The 22,851-nt window shown below is 40.6% G+C and overlaps 2 protein-coding genes across 8 annotated transcripts in view; one reads left to right on the plus strand and one right to left on the minus strand.

Moving 5' to 3' along the window:
* Positions 1 to 22,851, minus strand: part of rasgrf1 (Ras protein specific guanine nucleotide releasing factor 1) — a 706,856-nt gene that overhangs the window by 527,106 nt on the left and 156,899 nt on the right. The window contains exon 3 of the mRNA XM_060924009.1: positions 16,838 to 16,985. Coding sequence (XP_060779992.1) covers positions 16,838 to 16,985 — 148 coding nt within the window. The remainder of the gene's footprint in view (positions 1 to 16,837; positions 16,986 to 22,851) is intronic.
* LOC132888072 (uncharacterized) overlaps positions 17,465 to 22,851 on the plus strand; it is a 54,336-nt gene continuing 48,949 nt past the window's right edge. For 5 of the 7 annotated variants that reach the window (XM_060924016.1, XM_060924017.1, XM_060924012.1 and 2 more), the window contains exons 1-2: positions 17,935 to 18,423; positions 18,643 to 18,684. The gene's annotated coding sequence lies outside the window, so the exon portion shown is untranslated. The other 2 variants (XM_060924015.1, XM_060924010.1) reach the window with 2 other exon arrangements.

Consider the following 22,851-nt stretch of genomic DNA (forward strand, 5'->3'; position numbering starts at 1 on the left):
CTTTAGGACACTCTCAATTTCTTGCAAGGTGGGATCTTTATCAAGGTACGTCAATTCCAGGAGTTGTTCTATGCAGTCCAGCGCAGATTCATCAAAAGGTACGGGATTGCTGTAGAGAGAGCTAATCAACCCACCATTTGAGTTGGTCGGGTTTCTCCAACAAGATGTTACCATCGGAGTCTTTCAAAGGCGCAGTCAGTCGAGGTGGTGGCCCTAGAACAAACTTCAGGGCTGCATGGACACCTGCGATGTCACCACGGTCATCGCACCTCTGAACATTTTCACAAATGTTGTCCCAGAACTCCCTCTGTGTCTCTCTGAGAACGTGTTGTGCATGGGCACAAGCTTTTTTCATAGTTGCTTCATTCACTGGGTTGGGTGCGTTAATAGAGATCAGTCTGGAATTCCTCTTTTCATCCAAAACTGGACCAATCTTGTCTGGATTGGCCTGAAACCAATCTGGCCGCTTCCTAGTTCGGAGACCAAACGTGTCTTTCCCTACTTGCTGCAAGGTATCACGCAGCTTTGACCATTTGTCGTCACAAGATATTGTGTCGTTGGCCAAAGGGGCATCAAGAGCATCCAATAGGCCATCTCTAAATCGCTCAAGTAGTCCCAGATCACTCATGTTGTGGGTTTCCATTTTTGGGATGCGGTGCTTCTGGGGGGTATTGATCTTTGGTCTCGTTGGCTTGGAGAGTCGGACTATGCACCGGATAAGAGTGTGATCTGTGTCACAGTCAGCACTGTGCATCGACGCGGTGTGATGGACACTTTGGAGCAACTGTCGACGGGCTAGTACAAGGTTGAGTTGATGCCAGTGATTGGATCGGGGATGGTGCCAAGACACATTCATCTTACAGCCACTGAAATACATGTTAGTCACAAAGACATCTAATTCTGCACATAGCTCTAGCACTCTCTGACCGTTTTCGTTTACCTTGCCTATGCCATGGATACCGATCTGACAGGGCCAAGAATCGTGATCAGCCCCAACTCTAGCATTGAAATTCCTGAGAACACACGGGATGCTTCCGGGGAATGTTCACAAGGGTGTTTTGGAGGAGATCATAGAAGGAATCCTTTACTTCATCAGGAGCCTGTAGAGTGGGTGCATAGACACTGATCAGATGGACCGGTCCCGAGCAGGTGTTGAGTTTCATTGTCACGAGTCTTTCATTTGTCAAAATTGGAGTGTCAATGAAGGGTAAGAGGCTATTCTTGACAGCAAAGCCTACCCCATGGAGCCTTCGATCTTCAGCGGCTAGACCACGCCAGAAGACCATATATTTGTTTGCACGGATGTATCCCGACTCAGCGAGGCGGGTTTCCGAGAGAGCGCAAATGCCAATGTTAAGTCTAGCGAGCTCTCTATCCAACTCAGCTGTTTTTCGAGTTGGGGTTTGTGCACCAGGTAAGGTATTGAAGCCTGGGCAAAGTGTGCGCACATTCCAACACACAATGTTTCATTTGTTAAATAATGGTTTTGTATGACCAGGAGAAAAGGGGTGACCGGTGACTTTTTAGCCCACATTTTCTAGGGCCTTCCCTTTGCTTGGGTGAGCAGGCCATCCCTAAATAGGGCTGCTCAGATGCATGACACCCTACCGAAGGACCCCTGTCCGATTGTTTGTAGTCCAGCGGCTGACTGTGTCAAGCCCTCTGCACGAATACCTAGGCAAAATATAGTAGTGACAGCTTGCCCTAGGACTGTCACCACTCTCTCCTCCATCCATCAGCAGGCAGAAGGCATAACATCCTGTCCAAGTTGGATGGCCGCATTCATTTGTTGAACCAGCATGCAGTACAAGATCCAGAACGCCCTAACCGACAAAAATGTCCGGGTGCAGTTCATTCGCCCTCAGTTGAGACCGTTGACAGTCTACTATTTAACCTTTAGTCAAGTAGCTAGGTCGTTCATGTGTGCCACCGTTGGCCAGGAAATAAAACCAGCTCATCCGCTGACACTACACAATCCACCTCACTGAGCCAAAACTAGGCTAAACTAAAATGTATAATTTGACCCATAGCTGGAGCCCTTGCAGGTGCTGCCGCTCCGGGCCAGAACGGGCCTGGGAGTAGTGATAGCTAAGGGGTCACACCTCACAACCAAATCGTGGTCCTATCACCGGTTGCAGACGGATAATTCTAGAATTCAGGGTACATTTCTCATCTCTGAGATAAACCTTTTGTTATTTTCCACAAAATAAATCTTTATTGTATCAGTTTTGAACAATAATGCAAATTACGACAAACTTTCACCAAAAGCAATGCTTGATGTACATTTTAGACCCAATTTATCCATAAAACATTAACTAAATGACTACCGCCCCCCACGATATTGGCCGTCTTCAACTACTGATTCATACATTCAACTTGAATAAACACAAAGTGATTCAGTCTAACAATCTGTTTTTGGGGCTTATTCTATTAACTGTTATAAAATCAATTGCATAGAAAGTCTATTTTCTGTATTATGTGAAATTTCAGTCATAATACATTTTTATCCATTCCAATGTTCTTGTCAACTCTGTTAACTTTGTTATAAAATGACATAAAATCCACAAAAACTTTTAATAATAGGGATGACACCTACAGTTTCCTCTGGTGGGAAACTTCAGAAAGGCAGTGAGGTATGTCATGTTTCTTCTCTCATTAATTTGAACAAAATGTTGAGGACACATCACCAGTACATTAATTATTTGTCAACTCTGTTATTGTGATATTGGAGTGAATCTCTCGCTCATTTTTTTAAAAACAATAATATGATTAAAGTCCATAAAATTCTGTTTTTATATATGCCATGTGATAGCTGGTTTGAGGTTAGCATGAGCAGTTAAGACACAAAATGGTGGAAAACGTCAACAGGTCAATTCTGTTAATGGTTTGCCCAGTTTAACAATAACAGAGTTGACAATGACTAACAGAGTCAATGCTTGAAATGTACCTGTCGCCTCACAGCAAGAAGGTCCGGGTTCAAGCCCCGTGGCCGGCAAGGGCCTTTCTGTGCGGAGTTTGCATTTTCTCCCCGTGTCCACGTAGGTTTCCTCCAGGTGCTCCGGTTTCCCCCACAGTACAAAGACATGCAGGTTAGGTTAACTGGCAACTCTAAATTGACCGTAGGTGTGAATGGGAGTGTGAATGGTTGTCTGTGTCTATGTGTCAGCCCTGTGATGACCTGGTGACTTGTCTAGGGTGTACCCCGCCTTTCGCCCGTAGTCAGCTGGGATAGGCTCCAGCTTGCCTGCGACCCTGTAGAACAGGATAAAGCGGCTAGAGATAATATATATATAAAAACATACAAACCCAAATTAGAAAAAGTTGTTGAAATTTAAATTAAAACGGATTTATAAATAATTGTTGACCTGTAATGCACTCAAAACACCACATTATTTGATGCTTCACCTCATGCATTTTACTGTTCTTTCAAAATAAACAATTCTGATGCTTGCAACACATTTAAAAAAAAAAAAAAAAGGTTCATGCTTATGGATCAAATACACCAAATGAACACTTCAGGTGTTATTTTTTCCCCACTCTTCTTGGAAACAGGTCTTATGGTGTACAACAGTACAGAGGCATTGTTGTCATATTATTCATTTCAAAATTTGCCATGCAATCTCTATTAGGGACAGGTGGGACAGGCACCCTCTTCTTCCACAGCCACGCCTTTGTAATGTGTGCAGAATGTAGTTTGCATTGTCTTGTTTCCTTGTCACACCAGGAAAAGAGGTCATCGTGAAGGCAGCATATGTTGCCCCAAAATCTCAATGCATTTTTCTGCATTAATGCTACTATCACAGAAGTGTAAGTTACCTTTGACAAGGGCACTGACAACCTCACACCATGACAGACTCTGGCTTTTGGACAGATTGCTGGTAACAATCTGGATGGTCCCTTTCGTCTTTGGTCTGGAGCACATTGCATCCATTTCTTACAAAAAAAAAGACCTGGAATACCGAGTTATCTGACCACCATACGTTTCCACTGAGTGATGGCCCATCCCAGGTGCCTCCACACTCGAAGTCAATTGCATTTCTTGATACAGTTGATATAAGGCTTCCTTCTTGCAAAGGAAATATTTTACCTGGCATTTTTAGATGTAATTCTGTATTGTAGTGCTTGACAAAGGTTTGCCAAAGTAACCCTGAGCTTATGTGCCTATATCAGCTATAGATGAATGACAGTTCTTGATGCAGTGCTATCTGAGGGATCAGAAATCACGGGTGTTCAGCTTTGGCTTGCACCCTTGCCCATTACACACCAAAATTCCTTCAAATTCATTGAATTGTTTAATTAAATTATGTGCCAAAGAGAGTGAAATATCCAAATCCCTTCCTATCTTTCTGTGAAGAACATGGTTTTTAAACATTCCAACAATTTTTTCATGCATTTGTTGAAAAAACAGGTCATCCTCAACCCATCTTTGCTCATCAAAGACTTGACCTTTCCTTTTGTACTGAATTGTGATTAAAATTACCTGCCGACATCACCTGTTTTAAATCACTTCAAATCACATTTAATTTTTGCTGGTCGTGTGTACATTGTTGCATGTAACATGGAAATGTTGTTTTTTGTTTTTTTTTTTGCATACAACATGGAAACATTTTCTGCTAAACCCATTTCCAGCAAAGTTGGGATATTTTCCAACTTGCAGTAAAAATAATCTAGGATATGTTAATTCACATGAATCTTTACTGAACAGACAAAAGTACAAAGAAAAGATTTTCAATAGTTTTCCTGACCAATTTAATTGTATTTTGTAAATGAAGTTAGAATTCGGTAGCTGCAACACACTCAAAAAATTTGGGGCAAAGGCACAATAAGACTGAAAACTATTGGATATTCAAGTAACAACATTTTGGAAGATTCCACAAAAAGCAGGATGATTGGTAACACGAGTGTGTAAAAAAGGAGCATGCACCAAAGACTCAGTCTTTGCAAGCAAGGATGGATCATGGCTCACTTCTTTGTGCCAAAATTCATGAGAGAATAGTTAGGCAATTGAAAAACGACATTTTTCAATGAAAGGTTGGTCTTTCAAAATCTACAGTTCATAATACTGTGAAAAGATTCAGAGAATCCAGAGACATCTCAGTGCGTAAAAGGTAAGGTCATTGCAGCAGTGGGGGCATGGTGAAGCGTCGGCTGGGAATGGAGTGGAGGCAAGTTGAACCAGCAGGTAACATGCGATGAGGTGTACCTGTGTCGAATTACTGGCTATCTATTAACCTGCATCTCTGCGTGTCTTTCAGACAGTTAGGAACAAGAGAGAGAGAGAGCTGCATCACCCCAGGTGTGTGCTTATGTATGTATATTAGTTGCCAGTGAAAAAAAAAAAAAGAATACACCTGTTCTGAAGCCTGCTTCTAGTTCCTCTGTCCTCCCCCCCAAGTTAGAAAGTTGTGACAGTCAGAAACCATGTTGAATGTGTGTGCCCTTCGAGCCCTCAGATGGCACTGCCTGAGAAACCATCATGCTAATGTGATAAATGTTGCTACATGGGCTCAGGAGTACTTCAGAAAATCACCGTCACTTAACAGAGTCCGCCGCTGCATTCAGAAATGCAACCTGAAACTGGATTACGCAAGGAGGAAACCATTCATCAACTGTATGCAGAAACTCCACTGAATTATCTGGGCCCAAAGTCATCTCAAATAGACCAAATGACAATGGAAACATGTGCTGTGCTCAGAGGAGTACACATTTCAGCTTGTTTTCAGGAAAACTGGATGTCAAGTTCTCAGTGCCAAAGGTGAATACGACCATACAAGTTTATCATCAGAGAAAGGTGCAAAAGCCAGCATCTGTGATGGTATGGGAGTGCATCAGTGCCCAAAGCATATGTGTGTGTGTGTGTGTGTGTGTGTGTGTGTGTGTGTGTGTGTGTGTGTGTGTGTGTGTGTGTGTGTGTGCACGCGCCATTAATGTGGAGGCATATATTGGGATTTTAGAGAGACATTCATCAAAGCAACATCTCTTCCCAGAAAGTCCATGCTTATTTCAGCAGGACAATGCCAGGCCTCATTCTGCACAGGCTACAACAGCATGTCTTCACAGACACGGTGTGTGTGTACTTGACTGGCCTGCTGCCAGTCCAGATCTGTTTCATACTAAGAATGCATGGTGCATAATGAAGAGGAGAATCAGACAATGTTGTCCACAGACTGCTGAGCAGGTGAAGTCTTGTGTAAGGCAAGAATGGGCAAAAATTCCAATTGCAAAACTGCAATAGTTAGCTTCCTCAGTTTCCATATGATTAAAAAGTATTATTAAAAGGAAAAGTGACATAATAAAATTGTAATGTCTCTCTCCCAAAATTTTTGAGTGCGTTGCATCAAATTTTAACTTCATTAATATTTACAAAATACAATTAAGTTGGTCAGTAAAACTATTGAAAAGCTTTTCTTTGTACTTTTGTCAGCTAAATAAAGGTTCAGATGAATTAAACAAGTAACAGATTTTTTTATTGCATTTTGGAAAATATCCCAACTTTTCTAGAAATGGGATTAGTATGTAGCATCGAAATATATTTTTGCATGTTGCAATAAAATATACTTTTTTGTGTGTAGCAAGGACATATATTTAGTTTGTTGCATGGAAATATATACAGTGTTAGTCAAAATTATGTTGACACTTAAATGGTAGAAACCATTTATTCACAAAACATACATATGTGCAAGATGATTTACAGGACGGTCTCAATCTGTTCGCCATAATGTTCAACACACAAAAACCAGCGAACAACAGTACCATTTAAATAAAAATAATCTATTAGTGTTCACATAATTTTGACCAACCCTGTATTTATTTTGCATGTAGCATGGAAATGTGTTTTGCATGTCACATGGAACTGTATTTTTTTTTTTTTTTGCATGTAGCATGTGTCAAGAATGTTTGGAGGAGTAAGATGCAAGTGCAGAATTTTTTAATCAGTTGAAAACGAACATGTGAATCAGACAAAACAAGACTATGAGCATGGGGCATAACCAAGTGTCACATAATTTAAATAGAAACTTGACAAGGAAACAAACACAAACCAGAACTGAAGGTGTAGGCATGTGTTTTCAGGCATGGCACTGGTTGCAGTGGCTGATGGGAACTGCAGTCCATTTATAATGTAGTCCCAAAACACCTTTTCTCAGTGCTGATGTGACAGAACCCCCGTCCACTCACCCCGCCAAAGAGGGGCTCCCAACACTCCCAACTTGGTGTGGTGCAACCTGGGAGGTGGAGCATGAGATAGGAGCGACAGCCACAGCAGAGCTCAAGGGGGTAGCAAAGCCCAAGGCCAAACCCAAGGCAGGAGTTGTGTCATCCATGTAGCTAGTGGGAGGAGCAAAGCTCTCTGTAGAGTCCAAGGGAGGAGTTGCATCGACAGCGAGGCCCGAGGAGAGAGCAAAGCTCTTCATGAAGCACAATGGGGAACAATAATGCCCATGAAATCCAAGGGAGAGTGACACACACCAAAGCATGAGGGGGGAGTGAAGTTGACTGCGTGGCAGATGGGGGGAGCGATACACCCCATGAAGCAAGGGGAAGGAGAGACATCGGAGGTGGAGCAGGGAGACGGAGTGACACCCAAGATGTAGCAAGGAGGTGGAATGACATCTGAAGCCGAGCAGGGAGGCAGAGCGACAGCCATGGCAGAGCAAGGAGATAAAGCAATATCCAAAGGTGAGCAGGGAGTTCAGTGATGTCTGAAGTGGAGCAGAATGACATCTGAGGCAGATTAAGGAGGTGGAACAAAGTCCCAAACAGAGCCATGTGAGAAACAAAGTAATTCTCATGGCAAGACCATGCTCTGTGGGGCAGGGAGTGTGGGAGATGTGCCCCAGCTGGATTGGAAGCCCCCTCTATGGAAGTTTCTCTCCTCACCCTCTTGGCTTGACTTTTTGCAAGCATGTCTTCTCCAACTGCATCTTCCACCAAATCCCTCTTCCTTTTCCTGGTGATAGTATACACTCACTTGGGAGCCCCCCTTCTCATAATACCCTAGAAAATGGCACATGGAGTTGAGCCATTTCTGGGTGACTCTCACATACCTCTCCTTCCAAACCATTCAGTTCTTCTCCAGGAGAGCTTCCTTGACCCTGGAAAACTCTGTTGCATCCACTCAATTTGGTCAAGCTTTCTTGTCAGGGATGTTTAGAGGAGTCAGATACAAGTGCAGAATTCTTTATTTAAATGAGCATGAATGCCACAATTTTAGACCCTCTTCAGGATCAATTTCTAAACAACTGAAGATACCACAAGCATCTGTACAAAGAATTGTTTGCAAATGTAAAAATCTTGGGACCACACATAAACTGTATCTTTTAAAAGGGAGGCACAAATTAACTCCAAGGGTTAAACAGACTTTGGTAGAAAAGGTTACACTGAAACCCAAAGACGACAACAAACATACGTCAACCTCTACAGTTTATCCGTATTTAATACGGATTTGGGGCATTTGAAATTAATACAGGCGTATTGATAAAATACGATGGAAATTATGCTTTTACCCTAAAAAAAATATTTTCAAAGTTTTAGTGCACAATCATTGCAGAACACGCCTTCATTTACATTCAGAATTACTCTATCTGCGTTTCCGGAATAACTCGAATCAATCCGAATGTCCACACATGCGCAGTTGCGCGAGTAGTCAACTTCCGGCTGAGCACGAATTTTTCAAGCACACAAAGTGAGTCATGATGGAGGTTCCACCAAAAACAATTGAAGACAAAATCAGGGGGTCGTTTTCTTCCAGAATGGATGGAAATGTTTGATGGCATTATTCTTCCATCGAAACAAGGAAGTGATTGCAGCAATTGTTCACTTTGTAATCGGGATGTTAAGGTTGTGGCATCAGGGTTGTTTGACCTAAAAGAACATATAAAATCAAAGCTTCATCAGCGAAATGTAACAGACAGAAGGAATCAGTGGCCAATATTTTTTTTTTGCTCAGAAACAACCTCGTAAAGTTGATAGTGAAATTATAAAGATTCTTTATAATTATGAAATTTTAATTATAGGTGGAGGCTTTTAAATAAGCCCATTTGGGGTTTTTTTTTTTGCCTCTCCCTGCACTTATATTATTGTTTTCTTTATTTTTTTATGTAATTTTAATTGTGCAAAAATAAAGAACTGAAACTGATAGTGACAATGTAGTGAAATCCGACATTGTGTTCTGCAATTTTATTGCGCAACACAATCTTCCCAAGTCAATTGCAGACCACTTTACAGAAATTGCACCCTGACTTTTCCCTAACAGTGAAAATGGCAGAAGAAGGAAAAAAAAGGGAAAAAAATGGCTGCAAGCGAATTAAAGCCACTCAAATCATCAAGATGATTCTTGCTTCAAAGGCAACAACAACAACAACAAAAAAAAAGTCATCCAACACTGCCATTCGTCACCATATTCTCTCATGATTGATGAATCTAATGACAAGAGATCCAACAAGAGGTTGGCTGTGTTGGTTCAAATATTTGACACCAATAAAGGAGCCAAGACAAGAATGCTAGACATGACAGTCTGCAACATTGGCACTGCGGAGATCTTCCAAAGGCTTAATCAAGTTCTAAGGTTAGTTAAATTAAATTTTTTTAATATTTCAAATTGAAGTGCAACAAAATTAATGTTAGAATTCATAGATTGTGTTTTATAAACAGTATTTCAGAAAACATTCAGTATTAATCAACTGTCAATTTGTGTATACAAATTATATAGTTTCCTTCAAAAGTATTCATCCCCCTTAGTGTTTGTCCTGTTTTGTCACATTACAAGCTGGAATTAAAATGGATTTTTTTGGGGGGGTTAGCAGCATTTGATTTACACAACATGCCTACCACTTTAAAGGTAAAAATTGTTTTATTGTGACAAGCAATAATTAAGATGAAAAAACAAGTCTGGAATGTGCACAGGTATTTACTCCCAACATTCAATACTTTGTAGAGCCACCCTTTTGCTGCAATTACAGCTGCAAGTTTCTTGGGGTATGTCTCTATTAGCTTAGCATATAGCTACTGGGATTTTTGCCCATTCCTCAAGGCAAAACTGCTCCAACTCCAAGTTAGATGGGTTGCATTGGCATATAGCAATCTTCAAGCTATGCCACAGATTCTCAATTGGATTGAGGTATGGGTGTTGATTAGGCCATTTCAAGACATTTAAATGTTTCCCTTTAAACCACTCCACTGTAGCTTTAGTAGGATGTTTAGGGTCATTTTCCTGCTGGAATGTGAACCTTCGTCCCAGTCTCAAACCTCTGGCTGATTCAAACAGGTTTTCCTCCAGAACTGCCCTGTATTTAGTGCCATCCATCTTTCCTTCAGTCCTGACCAGCTTTCCTGTCCCTGCAGATGAAAAGAATCCCCACAGCATGATGCTACCACCACCATGCTTCACTGTAGGAATGGTGTTCTCAGGGTGGTTTGTGCCACAAATGCCATTTCCCATGATGACCAAAAAGTTCAATTTTAGTCTCATTTGACCAGAGAATCTTTTCCATGTGTTTGGGGAGTCTGCCACATGCTGTTTGGTAATCTCCACATGTTTTCTTAAGCAATGGCTTTTGGCCACTCTTCCACTTGGCCCCACTCTGTGGAGTGTACGGCTTAAAGTAGTCCTATGGACAGATACTTCCACCTCTGCTGTGGATCTTTGCAGCTCCTTCAGTTGTCATTTTTTGTGTCTTTGTTGCATCTGTGATTAATGCCCTCCTTGCCTGGTCTGTGAGTTTTGGTGGGCAGCCTTCTCTTGTCAGGTCTGTAGTCGTGACATATTCTTTCCATTTTGCTATAAATGGATTTAATAGTGCTTCCTGGGATAGTCAAAGTTTGGGATATTTTTTATAACCCAACCCTGATCCATACTTCTCCTCAGCTTTGTCTCTGACCAGTTTGGAGTAGAGCCCTGCACTCCCGCGGGAGTCCCGCGGGACTCGCGGGACCCGCCGCAAAGCAGTGCGGCGCGGGACAAATTTTGAAAGCTCATTGCGGGCGCGGGCGGGACCGGAAGTGCACATAGGCGTGCGCGGGCGGGAGCGGGAGTGCACATATGCGGCGCGGGTGGGAGCGGTGATAAGCTGCAGTCCCGCTAACTAAAAACGTGCTTGAAATAAAATTTATAAATTATTAATTTATGTCTAAAATATATAATTTGTGCTGGATATTTTATTTGGCATTAATAAAAACATGGCGGCACGGTGGTGTAGTGGTTAGCGCTGTCGCCTCACAGCAAGAAGGTCCTGGGTTCGAGCCCCGTGGCCGGCGAGGGCCTTTCTGTGTGGAGTTTGCATGTTCTCCCCGTGTCCGCGTGGGTTTCCTCCGGGTGCTCCGGTTTCCCCCACAGTCCAAAGACATGCAGGTTAGGTTAACTGGTGACTCTAAATTGACCGTAGGTGTGAATGTGAGTATGAATGGTTGTCTGTGTCTATGTGTCAGCCCTGTGATGACCTGGCGACTTGTCCAGGGTGTACCCCGCCTTTCGCCCGTAGTCAGCTGGGATAGGCTCCAGCTTGCCTGCGACCCTGTAGAAGGATAAAGCGGCTAGAGATAATGAATGAATGAATAATAAAAACATTTTAAGATGCATAAATTTGCAAAGAAAGTCAAGTCAGATTGCCAGATTGAGTGAGAAATAGCATCTTGAACTTGCCACTGATCATTCTAATAATTCGCAGTTCACACCCAGCTAGCAAGAGAACCATGAGTGAATTGATTTACTTGTTGCGTTAGTCTACAACTTTAACCAGAGAGACAGGTTACACAGTGACGGTAGGCTTGACTCAAAGCTATCCCAGAAATCCTTCCTGTAATATGCAAATTTGGCTGTCCAATCAGAGGCGGCCAAATTTGCATATTACAGGAAGGATTTCTGGGATAGCATTGAGTCAAGCCTACCGTCACTGTGTAACATGTCTCTCTGATTAAAGTTGTAGACTAACGCAAGCAAGAAATCAATTCATTTCTTTTACTAGCTCTGCTTTGCAATAAAAAAAAAAAAAACACATTGGTACAAAGCAAGCCCATTCACTTTTTTATGCTGATCAGAGAATTACAATGGTTTCTCATGTGATAAAAATGTGTGATTTGTGATTAAATATTTTAATTGTTTGACAGCACTAATTATTATTATTAGAGATACTACATGCTGAATTCAGAAATAAGGTAAACAATAACAAACGTGAGCTGTAGATATTTATGCTCAAATCCACTCAAAGTAGGGGGCGGAGCACCATCACGCTGTGTCAAGACAAGAACTTTCCTGAGAAATAACGCGAACGTCTGCATCATGCGGGATTTGCGGGCGGGGCGGGACAAAATATGGCAGGCACGGGTGGGAGCGGGACTGAAAATCATAATTTTTTTGTGGGCGCGGGTGGGAGCGGGACTGAAAATCATAATTCTTTGTGGGTGCGGGCGGGAGTGGGACTGCACAATGCGGGCGCGGGCGGGAGCGGGACTGAAAAAAACCGACTCGCGCAGACCTCTAGTTTGGAGTGCTCCTTGGTTCTCATATTGTTTGCTTATTAGTGTTGCAGAGTCAGGGTCCTTCCAGAACAGGTTGATTTATACAGAAATCATGTGACACTTTGATTGCACACAGATGGAGCTTAATCAACCAATTATTTAACTTATGAAGTGAATTGGTTGGACCAGCTCTTATTTAGGGCTTTCATATGATAGGGGGTGAATACCTATGCACATTCCAGATTTCTGTTTTTTTTCCTTCTTCATCTTAATTATTGTTTGTGTCACAATAAAAGAACAAATTTTGCCCTTTTAAAGTGATAGGCAGGTTGTGTAAATCAAATGGTGCTAACCCTCCAAAAATCAATTTTAATTCCAGCTTGTAATGCAACAAAACAGGACAAACACCAAGGGGGATGAATACTTTTGCAAGACACTGAACCTGTAGTAAGAATATTAAATTATGTTGTAGTCATTATCAGTTTATGAAAAGTAATATTTCATTTTGTGTTTCAGGAAGCAAGACATCCCATGGGACAACTGTGCGGGCTTTGCCAGTGACAATTGCAGCATCCTGATAGGTAGAAGGAACTCTGTCCTAATCAGGATTCAAGAGAAAAACCAAAATGTTTTCAACAATGGTTGTATATGCCACTTGGCAAATCTGTGTGTGGCGGCTAGAGTGAAACCAAGGTTAATTCCAGTTGATGAGTTGCTGATTGACATCTATTTTCATTTTGAGCACAAGTGATTGTCAACCTCCTGCATAAGTTAAGGTTTAAATGGTATAATGCATCAAGTAGATTTTTATTATTCTTCTTAGGTTATTTATATCTTGCACTTGTCCATGCTAGCAAGTTATTTCCAGCAATAATATTTTAAGAAGTAATTTAATTTGTGAATGCTTCCCTTGGTCAGTGGTAAACTGATTTTATCTATATCTAGTTAATATCAGTAACTAGTATATATATATCATAATTTGAAATGTAATTTCAATTTCAGCTCAAAAAGAAGAAAACAACTGAAAGAATTCCAGAAATTTGTCGAAGTCGAACAAGTGGAGATTCTGAAACACTACCAGACCAGATGGGTCTCCTTGCAGAAAGTAATTGACAGAATACTGATCCAATATCCTGCCTTGGTGAGCTACTTCACTAGCCATGAAGATGTGGAGAAAGCTAAAATAAAATGAAGATTTCATGGTTTAATTACAACAACAACTTGACGAGTTCAAAATAACTATTATTTTTACTAAATTCTTTCAATGTCAGTTGTATCCCTGGCCAACAAGTTCACCCCACTGGTGGATCTGGAAGAGCTGAAGGAAGTGTTTGAAGACTTCCGACTCCTGGAGGATGCTGACATGGCACTGACTGACAGTGAAGGGCACAAGCGGAGAACTGACATGGTGTGGGTGGACATTCTGAAGAAAAAGACTGCAATGGGAGAGGTCAGATTCCCTGTGATGAGAAAGGTGATGGAAGCTTTGCTGTGTCTGCCTCACAGTAATGCTGATTGTGAGAGTTTTCTCTCAAGTGAGGAAGATGCATACTGATTGTAGGAAATACATGAACCCAGACACTTTGACATCTTTGCTACAATATAAACTGAATACTGACACCTGCTGCAATATAGAACCTTCCAGTGACCACATCAAACTGGCAAAGGGAGCAGCATATGCCTACAATAGTGAACACTATTGAGTGTGCCAGCTGAAAATTACTTTGTACTTTCTAAGAGTTGTTGACCAATACAATTGTTATTGTATATAATCTTTGTCATTTTTCATCATTTTGGATTTAATGCAGTGTGCAACACATCACAGTTTAATAGTTATTACTGAAACAAATGGAGGTAAGATTACCTTATTTTATGCATGGTTATGTTAGTAGTTACTAAGGATTTTGAGACACTGTAGTACAGGTGACGCCTGTTTGAGGTTGACATGTATGAACAAAGGAACTGATAAATTAGCTGGAGGCATCATGTACCAAAGTACGTATATCTAGCATTAAGATTTACATTACCTTTGCCTGAAAGGCTGTCACCCAAAGAAGAAGCTTCTACTCTAATACCCCTATTCCACCAAAGCAGTTCCAGGGATGGTTTGGAGCCAGTGTCTAATATTGAACCAGTTCTCACGTTTTGACGTGTAGTCCACTATTGTTGTTCTCACGTTTGGTGTAGTCCACTATTATTGTTGTTGAGCTTGGCTAGTGACTGGGGGGGGGGGGGGGGGGGAGATGTATACAGTGATGTAATGATGTGGCTCTACAGTGGCTGACTAACATGTGGAAAAGCAAACCAGTTCTTAGACAAATCACAAGTTGAACCAGCACTAGCACCAGCTCATAGCTAGCACCTGGAAAAGTGGTGGAAAAGGGGTATGAAAGGACATAAAAACCCAGACTGAAGTTTGGATGTGATTACCAGGTTTCTGACAAAAGTTCCATTTGGCCAGAGAACAAAAACTGAACTGCTTGGCCATAATATTTAGCAAGGAGAAGGATGAAGCTTTTAACCTGAAGAGCACCATCTCAACAATGAAGTCTGCTGGAAAAGGGACTGGTGCACTTTAGAAAACAGAGGACGTCATGTGGAAGGAGGATTATCTAGAAATACTGAATCAACACCTCAGGACATCCACCAACTTCATTGCAACTAGTTCCAGTAGGACAATGACCTTAAGCATACTTCCAAAGTTGTAACAAAAATACAAAAAAGCAAAAAAAAAAAAAAAAAGCTTAAATAAATAATTAAATAAGTAAGTAGGTTGGTAGGTGTGACCATCACAAAGCCCTGGCCTAAATCTCAGAGAACATTTGTGTACTGAATTGATAAAGCATGTCTGAGCAAGGAGGTCCACAAACCTGATTCACCTACACCCAAAGAAATTAGCAAAATTTCCATTCCAAGTATTCTGAGAAGCAATTAAAGTAATGGCACCAAATACTAAAAAGGTGTATGTAAACTTCTGACCAACTGAAAATCTGATATAGTAAATAAAAGCTGAAATAAATCTGTCTCTTAGCTATTACACTGAAATGCCATTTTATGAAAATAAAATAGATACCATAATTGACTTAACACAGGAAATGCATGGTAACATGGAATCTGTGAGTTGTGAAAAATTTCACGAATGTTTCAATGCCTTTAACCTAGATAACTGATGAGAACTTTTGGTCTCAACTGTATAAGTCAGTTATAAAAATACTGTAAGGGATGCACTTTACAATATGGCTGAAGGTTTGGACACCTGACCATCACACCCATATGTGCTTTTGAAAATCCCATTCCGCATTTACTACCCCCACCATTGCAGTTATAATAAACTCTATTATTCTGGGAAGGCTTTCTACTGAAATTTGGAATGTGGCTGTGGGCATTTGCCCATTTGACCACAACAGCATTAGTGAGGTCAGGCACTAATAGCAGGCGAGGAAGCCTGGTGTGCTGTTGACACTCCAGTTCACCCCAAAGGTATTCAGTGCGGTTGAGGTCAAGGCTTTGTCCAGGCCATTCTTCCACAGTAAACTCTGCAAACCATGTCTTCAGGGACCTCACTTTGTGCACGAGGTACTGTCATGCAGGAATATGTTTTGTCTGGACCCCTTAATTCAAGTGAAGGGAAATTGTAATGCTATAGCATACAAAGACATTTTATACAATTGTGCACATATTAGAACATATTAGAATGAACACATTAATATAAAATTCTCATTTATGCTACAGTTATTGCTAGAGAAAAAATAGCATAATGATCAATAATCAATACCTTTTCATTCAAGAAGTCACCTACGGTGCGGTATAACTATTGTCATCAACACAAATTCTCAGTTAAAAGAAAATTTTTGACCATCATTCAAGTGTGCTGCTTAAAATGCAAGCAACCCCACTGTAAAACACCTTCCTACATCCCTGCCAAAAGTAGCCTGAGAGTTTTCATATACTGACCAAATGAAATGGTTTATCATGATGTTTCAGAACAGAGATGCAACATACAAAAGAGCCAGATTCATGAATATTCAGAAAGCTATTCCATGTAGAGCACCACATTTGCACTTTAAAGCAAATTGACTACATGATCTGCTTGGTAAGGAACACAGGGGAAACTACAGATCTATTGGTGAGATTTTGTTGTTTTTTTTCAAGAAAAGTTGCAAACAGGAGTTTGACTGGATGTTTCTAAGATGCAAATGCTTTTATAAAGATACAAAAAGATGCAAATGTTTCTTTACCTAAGAAAGAACCACCGAGTTACAAAGACCAATCAATGAAATATTCTGCTTTGTGAAGTACAGAAAGTTGTGTCATATCAAAGCAATTTGTATTTGTTTACCATTGCATGACTATTACTTGTTACTGCACTTCAAATTAACCTTACCTCAGATTTTAAGCGTTCGATTTCAATCTCCCCATCCTCTATCTGTTGTCGAAGTTGCTTAGCAACTGTTTTCTCGGTCTCCACAATTTGAAGCAGGTGGAGATACTTCTGCATTAAAGTCTCATGCTCCGTGGCCAGATTTCTGTAGCTGAAAGTGCAAACAAACAATATCGTAGTATTAACAATATTATATTATTGGTCCATAATTAGAAATAACTTCTAACACTAGACAGGTTGTCTTTTCACAATTGATCAGAAATGTTGGAACAATTGCTTTTCCCCAGCACCCAAAATCATGTAAAACTGCCTTGTGCTACTCTAGAAATAAACAGTACAAGTATACTTCTAGTTTATATTTGAGAATGAATCCCAGAGACTGTGCACAGTAGATGTTTCAAACAGTATAGGGGCCTTTTATATGATGTCATTGTAACTGCAGATTTGTTTATATGGCCACACTGACTACGTTTACATGCACATCCAAATCGAGCTGCTATCGATAATCGAGCGGAAGGTCCCAGCAGGGTGCCAGAGAAATCCAATCCTACATGCACAGTGTTTAAATCGAGCTATTGTTATGAGGTGCATTGTGCACCCGAGCCACAGGTGGCGCTACACGCCCCATCGTGTTGGTACACTTCCGGTTGTCGTCATGAAGAAGAGCTATTCAAGAGTATAAACAAAGTGACTACAGGCGGAAATTAGCATGCACTGCTATAACCTGGGACAGACATCTGTCCTGACCACAAGGATAATGTTTAATTTGTACACTGTTCCTTTTAAAAATAAAAAACTCTAAACTCTAAGAAGAGTGTTTGTAGTTTGTATGTACGAACAGAAGTGTTCCTAATAAAGTGGGCGGCTAAGGTGAAGTGTCATGCCGACCGAGGCTGTTTTTTCGACACAATTCACAGTTATGCAACAGCTGTACAGATGTATTTGGTGATACAGTAAGTGAGCTAAATTTTAACAGTGCAAACAATGCCACAAAAAGAAAAGATTCATGCCGTTATCATGATTCGTTGTCATGCCGACCGAGGCTGTTGTGTTTCCCTTGTGGTCTTGTCACTTCCGGAAGGGGCAGTGCTGAAGTAAGTAGCTCGAATACGTAGCTCAATAGGGTATACATGCACTAACTAGCTCGGCAGAAATCGCATAACCTAGGTCGTGTAGCTCGATTCTAAGAAATCAAGTTCGGTTCAATTTCAGCCGAATTAAGGTGTATACATGGCATTTTGAACTTCGATTTCAGTCGAGCAACGGCAGAAATTCGATTCTCTCTATGTGCATGTAAACGTAGTGAGTGTCGGGCAAGCTTTGTGTTTGACAACAACTGGCACAAGTGTATGTAAGTGATTGTAGGCCCAATTCTGTAAACATCTATTGATAAACTTGTAGAAGTTAGATCTAAAAAATAATGCGAGAGACTTGTAGTGCTTTTGGATGTAATAGCAGATGTCGAGATAAGCCTGATTTAACTTTTCACCACTTCCCTATGAACTCAAAAAGTCAAGAAAAATGGCAAGCTGCAGTTAAACGGATGCCAACAAAGCATTCCTGTGTGTGTGGAGAACATTTTATATCAGGTGAGTATGAAAGTTCTGTGCAAAGTTAAAATGTATATTTTGATGTGGGCTTTGGACACGATATATTGTATTAGACCTCATGCATGTTTGTTATGTACTTATAATGTAGACTTGGCTAAACAATATAAAATATGCTAGATCTGGACCCTACTGTAGCTTGTTTCTTACTATTAGAAGTCCACATTTGAGATTACCTTTGTCATAATTTTTCTTTATCAGGAATTTCTAACCAGCATGCATGAAACCTGCCTCGAAATATTGGTAAGCATCTATATTTCTGTATACCTTTAGCATCTCTCCAGTACATTTAGAAGTCCCAAATACTAAATAGTTCAAGATGATGTATTATCCCAAATCTGGTAGCTCATTTGCCGTACACTTTTCAAGTGTAATAAATTCATTTGTTGGTAAATTAAGAAGCTGTGCTCACTCTAGGACCCAAATTGTTTTAGCGAAAAGTGCTAAAGACTCAAATTTTTCTTTAGCAATTTGCAATTTCGCTAAGCAAGAAATGCTAAAAGAACAATTTTCCTTTTAGCAAAGTAATTTTTTTAGCAAGATATGTTATTCTTCTAAATGTTTCTTGCACTGACATAATATTGAAAAATGAATTGTTATTGTAGTTTGTTGGTGTTTCAATAGTGTTTGCAAGCTTGTTTCCTGCCTTTGTTTTTCCATGTTCTTGATTTATGTTCATAGCATGCTTATTTATTCTTGAATCCTCTTATTTTGATCATTTCATCAACTGTATATATGTAATGAAATTGTGTGTTTAATTTAACCCGCTTAATCTGGTTTACGGAGTCCATATTTTTCATTACAATTATATCTAACATCTGGTGTGATGTGCTTTGCATTCTTTGCTATCTATGCACCTTTTAGCCCTTAGTCACCCTCTGTAGTATGCTGTCTGGCCTGTGTGGGTATGTGTGTGTGTATAATTGGGATCCGTGTGTGTGTGTGTGTTTAGGGAGAGGGAGGTGTCTTTATGGGTAGGATGAAGGGAGCTCAGGGAGTTAAAATCAATGGTTGTTTCTTATAAATTAATCTCATAACCCAAATATACTGATATTCACCATTAATTTCTCAAATGAAACACTTGCAGTCAAAACTTTGAACCATGTGCGTCAAAATGCTCTGAAAACAAAGTACACTTGGTCGATATATCCTGGTTCATCTGTGAGTTCTTCCAAAGTTCTGTCAGGGTTGATATTATGTAGAAAATACGTCTTTAGAATGGTTATATCGTGTTTTTATCCCTAACTGAGAAAGCTAACAGAATATTCTAATATGTTATCTCACTTTTTGGATAAGTTTTTGTCATACGTAAAGTCGGATAATTTATTTTAAATAAACCTCGCTATAATCTTGTTCACTAATGAGCGAGAATTGCCGACTATCAGTGCAACTCGGAAATTGATCATTTTATATGTAAGGTCCGATGCTATTGGAAGACGTAATTTGCGGTCAACCAATAAGAAGCTTCGAAACTCGGGGGCGTTGGTTATAAATCAAAACATCGAAGATGGACACGAAAGGTCCTGTTTATCTTGAGAAATCGCAATTGTTTGATGGATTTTACTTAAACTTTAAATGACTTTCGCATAAAATGCGAATACAGATGATTTTCTTTTCGCAAATTGGAATAAAACTTCGCAATTTGCGGACGTGCGAGCGGCTAGCGTGAGCCCAGAGAAGAAGCCTTTATTTTTGTCACATGTACACTTAAGCACAGCAAAATTCCTGCTCTGCATTTAATCCATCTGAAACAGTGAACACATGCCCGCACGCACATAAGTGAGCAATGAGCGCACGTGCGCGCGCACACACACAGAGAGCAGTGGACAGAATAAATAATAAATAAATGCATTTGTGTGGAAATTATATGGATCTGTGATGCCTGCATGTTTCAGCTTTTGGATGTTATATGATCTGCTGGTAAAATATAATTTTTTAAATAATTTCAGAGAGATTGTACTGACTGCAGTCATCTCGATTTTCAGTATTAACTGTTACGGCCATGTTTCTTTATTTGCCCGGCAATATGGTGGACGTTGTGCGAGAAACAAAAATCTGTGACGTCAGTGAAAGGCCTCTATAGGCCTCTGAACAACCATACAACTATTGTGTACACACAACTCTTGCATTTAAAATAACCTTTGCATGTATGGAGGAAAACACAATACATCAAGCGGACAAGAAGTACAATCAGTATAGTGGTGCTTGAAAGTTTGTGAATCCTTTAGAATTTTCTATATTTCTGCATAAATATGACTTAAAACATCATCAGGTTTTTACACAAGTCCTAAAAGTAAATAAACAGAACCCAATTAAACAAATGAGACAAAAATATAATACTTGGACATTTATTTTTATTGAGGAAAATGATCCAATTCTACATATCAGTGAGAAGCCAAAGTATGTGAACCTATGCTTTCAATATCTGGCGTGACCCCCTTGTGCAGCAACAACTGTAACTAAAGGTTTCTGGTAACTGTTGATCAGTCCTGCACATCAGCTTGGAGGAATTTTATCCCATTCCTCTGTACAGAACAGTTTCAGCTATGAGATGGTGGTGGATTTCTTCGCATTAACTGCTCGCACAACATTCCTATTGCATTAAGAAACATTAACTTTATTCTTCTGTAACGATTCTTTGATGGAACGACTTGTGTGCTTAGAGTCACTGTCTTGCTGCATGACCCACTTTTTCTGAAGATTCAGTTCATAGACAGATATCTTGACATTTGTATTATTCAGAATTTATTGTTGCATCAACGATGGCAAGCTCTCCTGGCCCAGATGCAGCAAAACAAGCCCAATCCATGTTTCACACATGGGATAATATGCTTATTCTGGAATGCAGTGTTTTAATTTATACAAACAATTCTCAGTTAAACAAAAAAGTTAAATGTTGGTTTTATCCATCGTCAAAACATTTTTCCAATAACCTTCTGGCTTGTCCACATTTTCTTGAGCAAATACTCGTCTGGCAGCAGTGTTCTTTTTTGAGAGCAGTGACTTTCTTTTTGAAACCTTGCCAAATACACCATTGTTGTTCAATGTTCTCCTGATGGTATACTCATGAACATTAACATTAGCCAATGTGAGAGGGGGCTTTAGTTTTTTAGAGGTTACCCTGTGTTCCTTTGTGACCTCACGGACTATTACATGCCTTGCTCTTGAAGTGATCTTTGTTAGTCGACCATTCCTGAGGAGGGTAACATCTCATCTCCTCTAGCCACTTTATCCTGTTCTACAGGGTCGCAGGCAAGCTGGAGCCTATCCCAGCTGACTACGGGCGAAAGGCGGGGTACACCCTGGACAAGTCGCCAGGTCATCACAGGGCTGACACAGACACCCATTCACACTCACATTCACACCTACGGTCACTTTAAAGTCACCAGTTAACCTAACCTGCATGTCTTTGGACTGTGGGGGAAACCGGAGCACCCGGAGGAAACCCACGCGGACACAGGGAGAACATGCAAACTCTGCACAGAAAGGCCCTCGCCAGCCATGGGGCTCGAACCCGGACCTTCTTGCTACGAGGCGACAGTGCTAACCACTACACCACCGTGCCGCCCAGGAGGGTAACAATAGACTTGAATTTCCTCAATTTGTACACAATCTGTCTGACTAGGTTGGTGGAGTTCAAACTGTTCAGAGATGTTTTGTAACTTTTTCCAGTCTGATGAGCATCGAGAACTCAGAAAAAGAGGTTTCTCAAAAATCTCCTTTTTCATCCCATGATGCACTTCAATAAGCATGTGTTGCAAAGATCAGACTTCGATAAATTCCTGTTCTTTAAATAAAACTAGGTGCCCACTCACATCTCCTGTCATTACACTGATTGACAAATGTTAACTCTAACTTCACCTTCAAAGGAACCGCTAATCCTTGAGGTTCATATGCTTTTGCCACTCATAAATCAATATTTAAATAATACTGGCTGGCTTTCAGTGGTATATCAGATATCTTCCATTCGGCTAGTATGATACTGAACGATCTTTCGATTACGTTCATTATGTCTTATATTAAATATAGTTAGTTTTTTTTTTCTTTTTTATCAGACATCTAATTTATTGGGTTTGTTTACCTGACATGTTTCGACGTACAACTTCCGTCTTCCTCAGAGTGTCACCGGATGTTAATTGGTGACGCATCTTTTATCAGCTGCTGTTTCTGATCCGTAAGCGAAGCCCGAGGACCATCAACCGGGATGAGGGAGCATACATGCTCTCCCACACCTGGAGTGCCATCTTGCAGGGGACAAACAGACAGTAGAAGGCGTGACCGACCTGTCAAACCAGACAGGAAGGCCACGCCTTCAGAAACAGCAGCTGATAAAAGATGCGTCACCAATTAACATCCGGTGACACTCTGAGGAAGACGGAAGTTGTACGTCGAAACATGTCAGGTAAACAA

This window comes from Neoarius graeffei, chromosome 6 (assembly GCF_027579695.1).
Source record: "Neoarius graeffei isolate fNeoGra1 chromosome 6, fNeoGra1.pri, whole genome shotgun sequence".
Classification (NCBI taxonomy): Eukaryota; Metazoa; Chordata; class Actinopteri; order Siluriformes; family Ariidae; genus Neoarius; species Neoarius graeffei.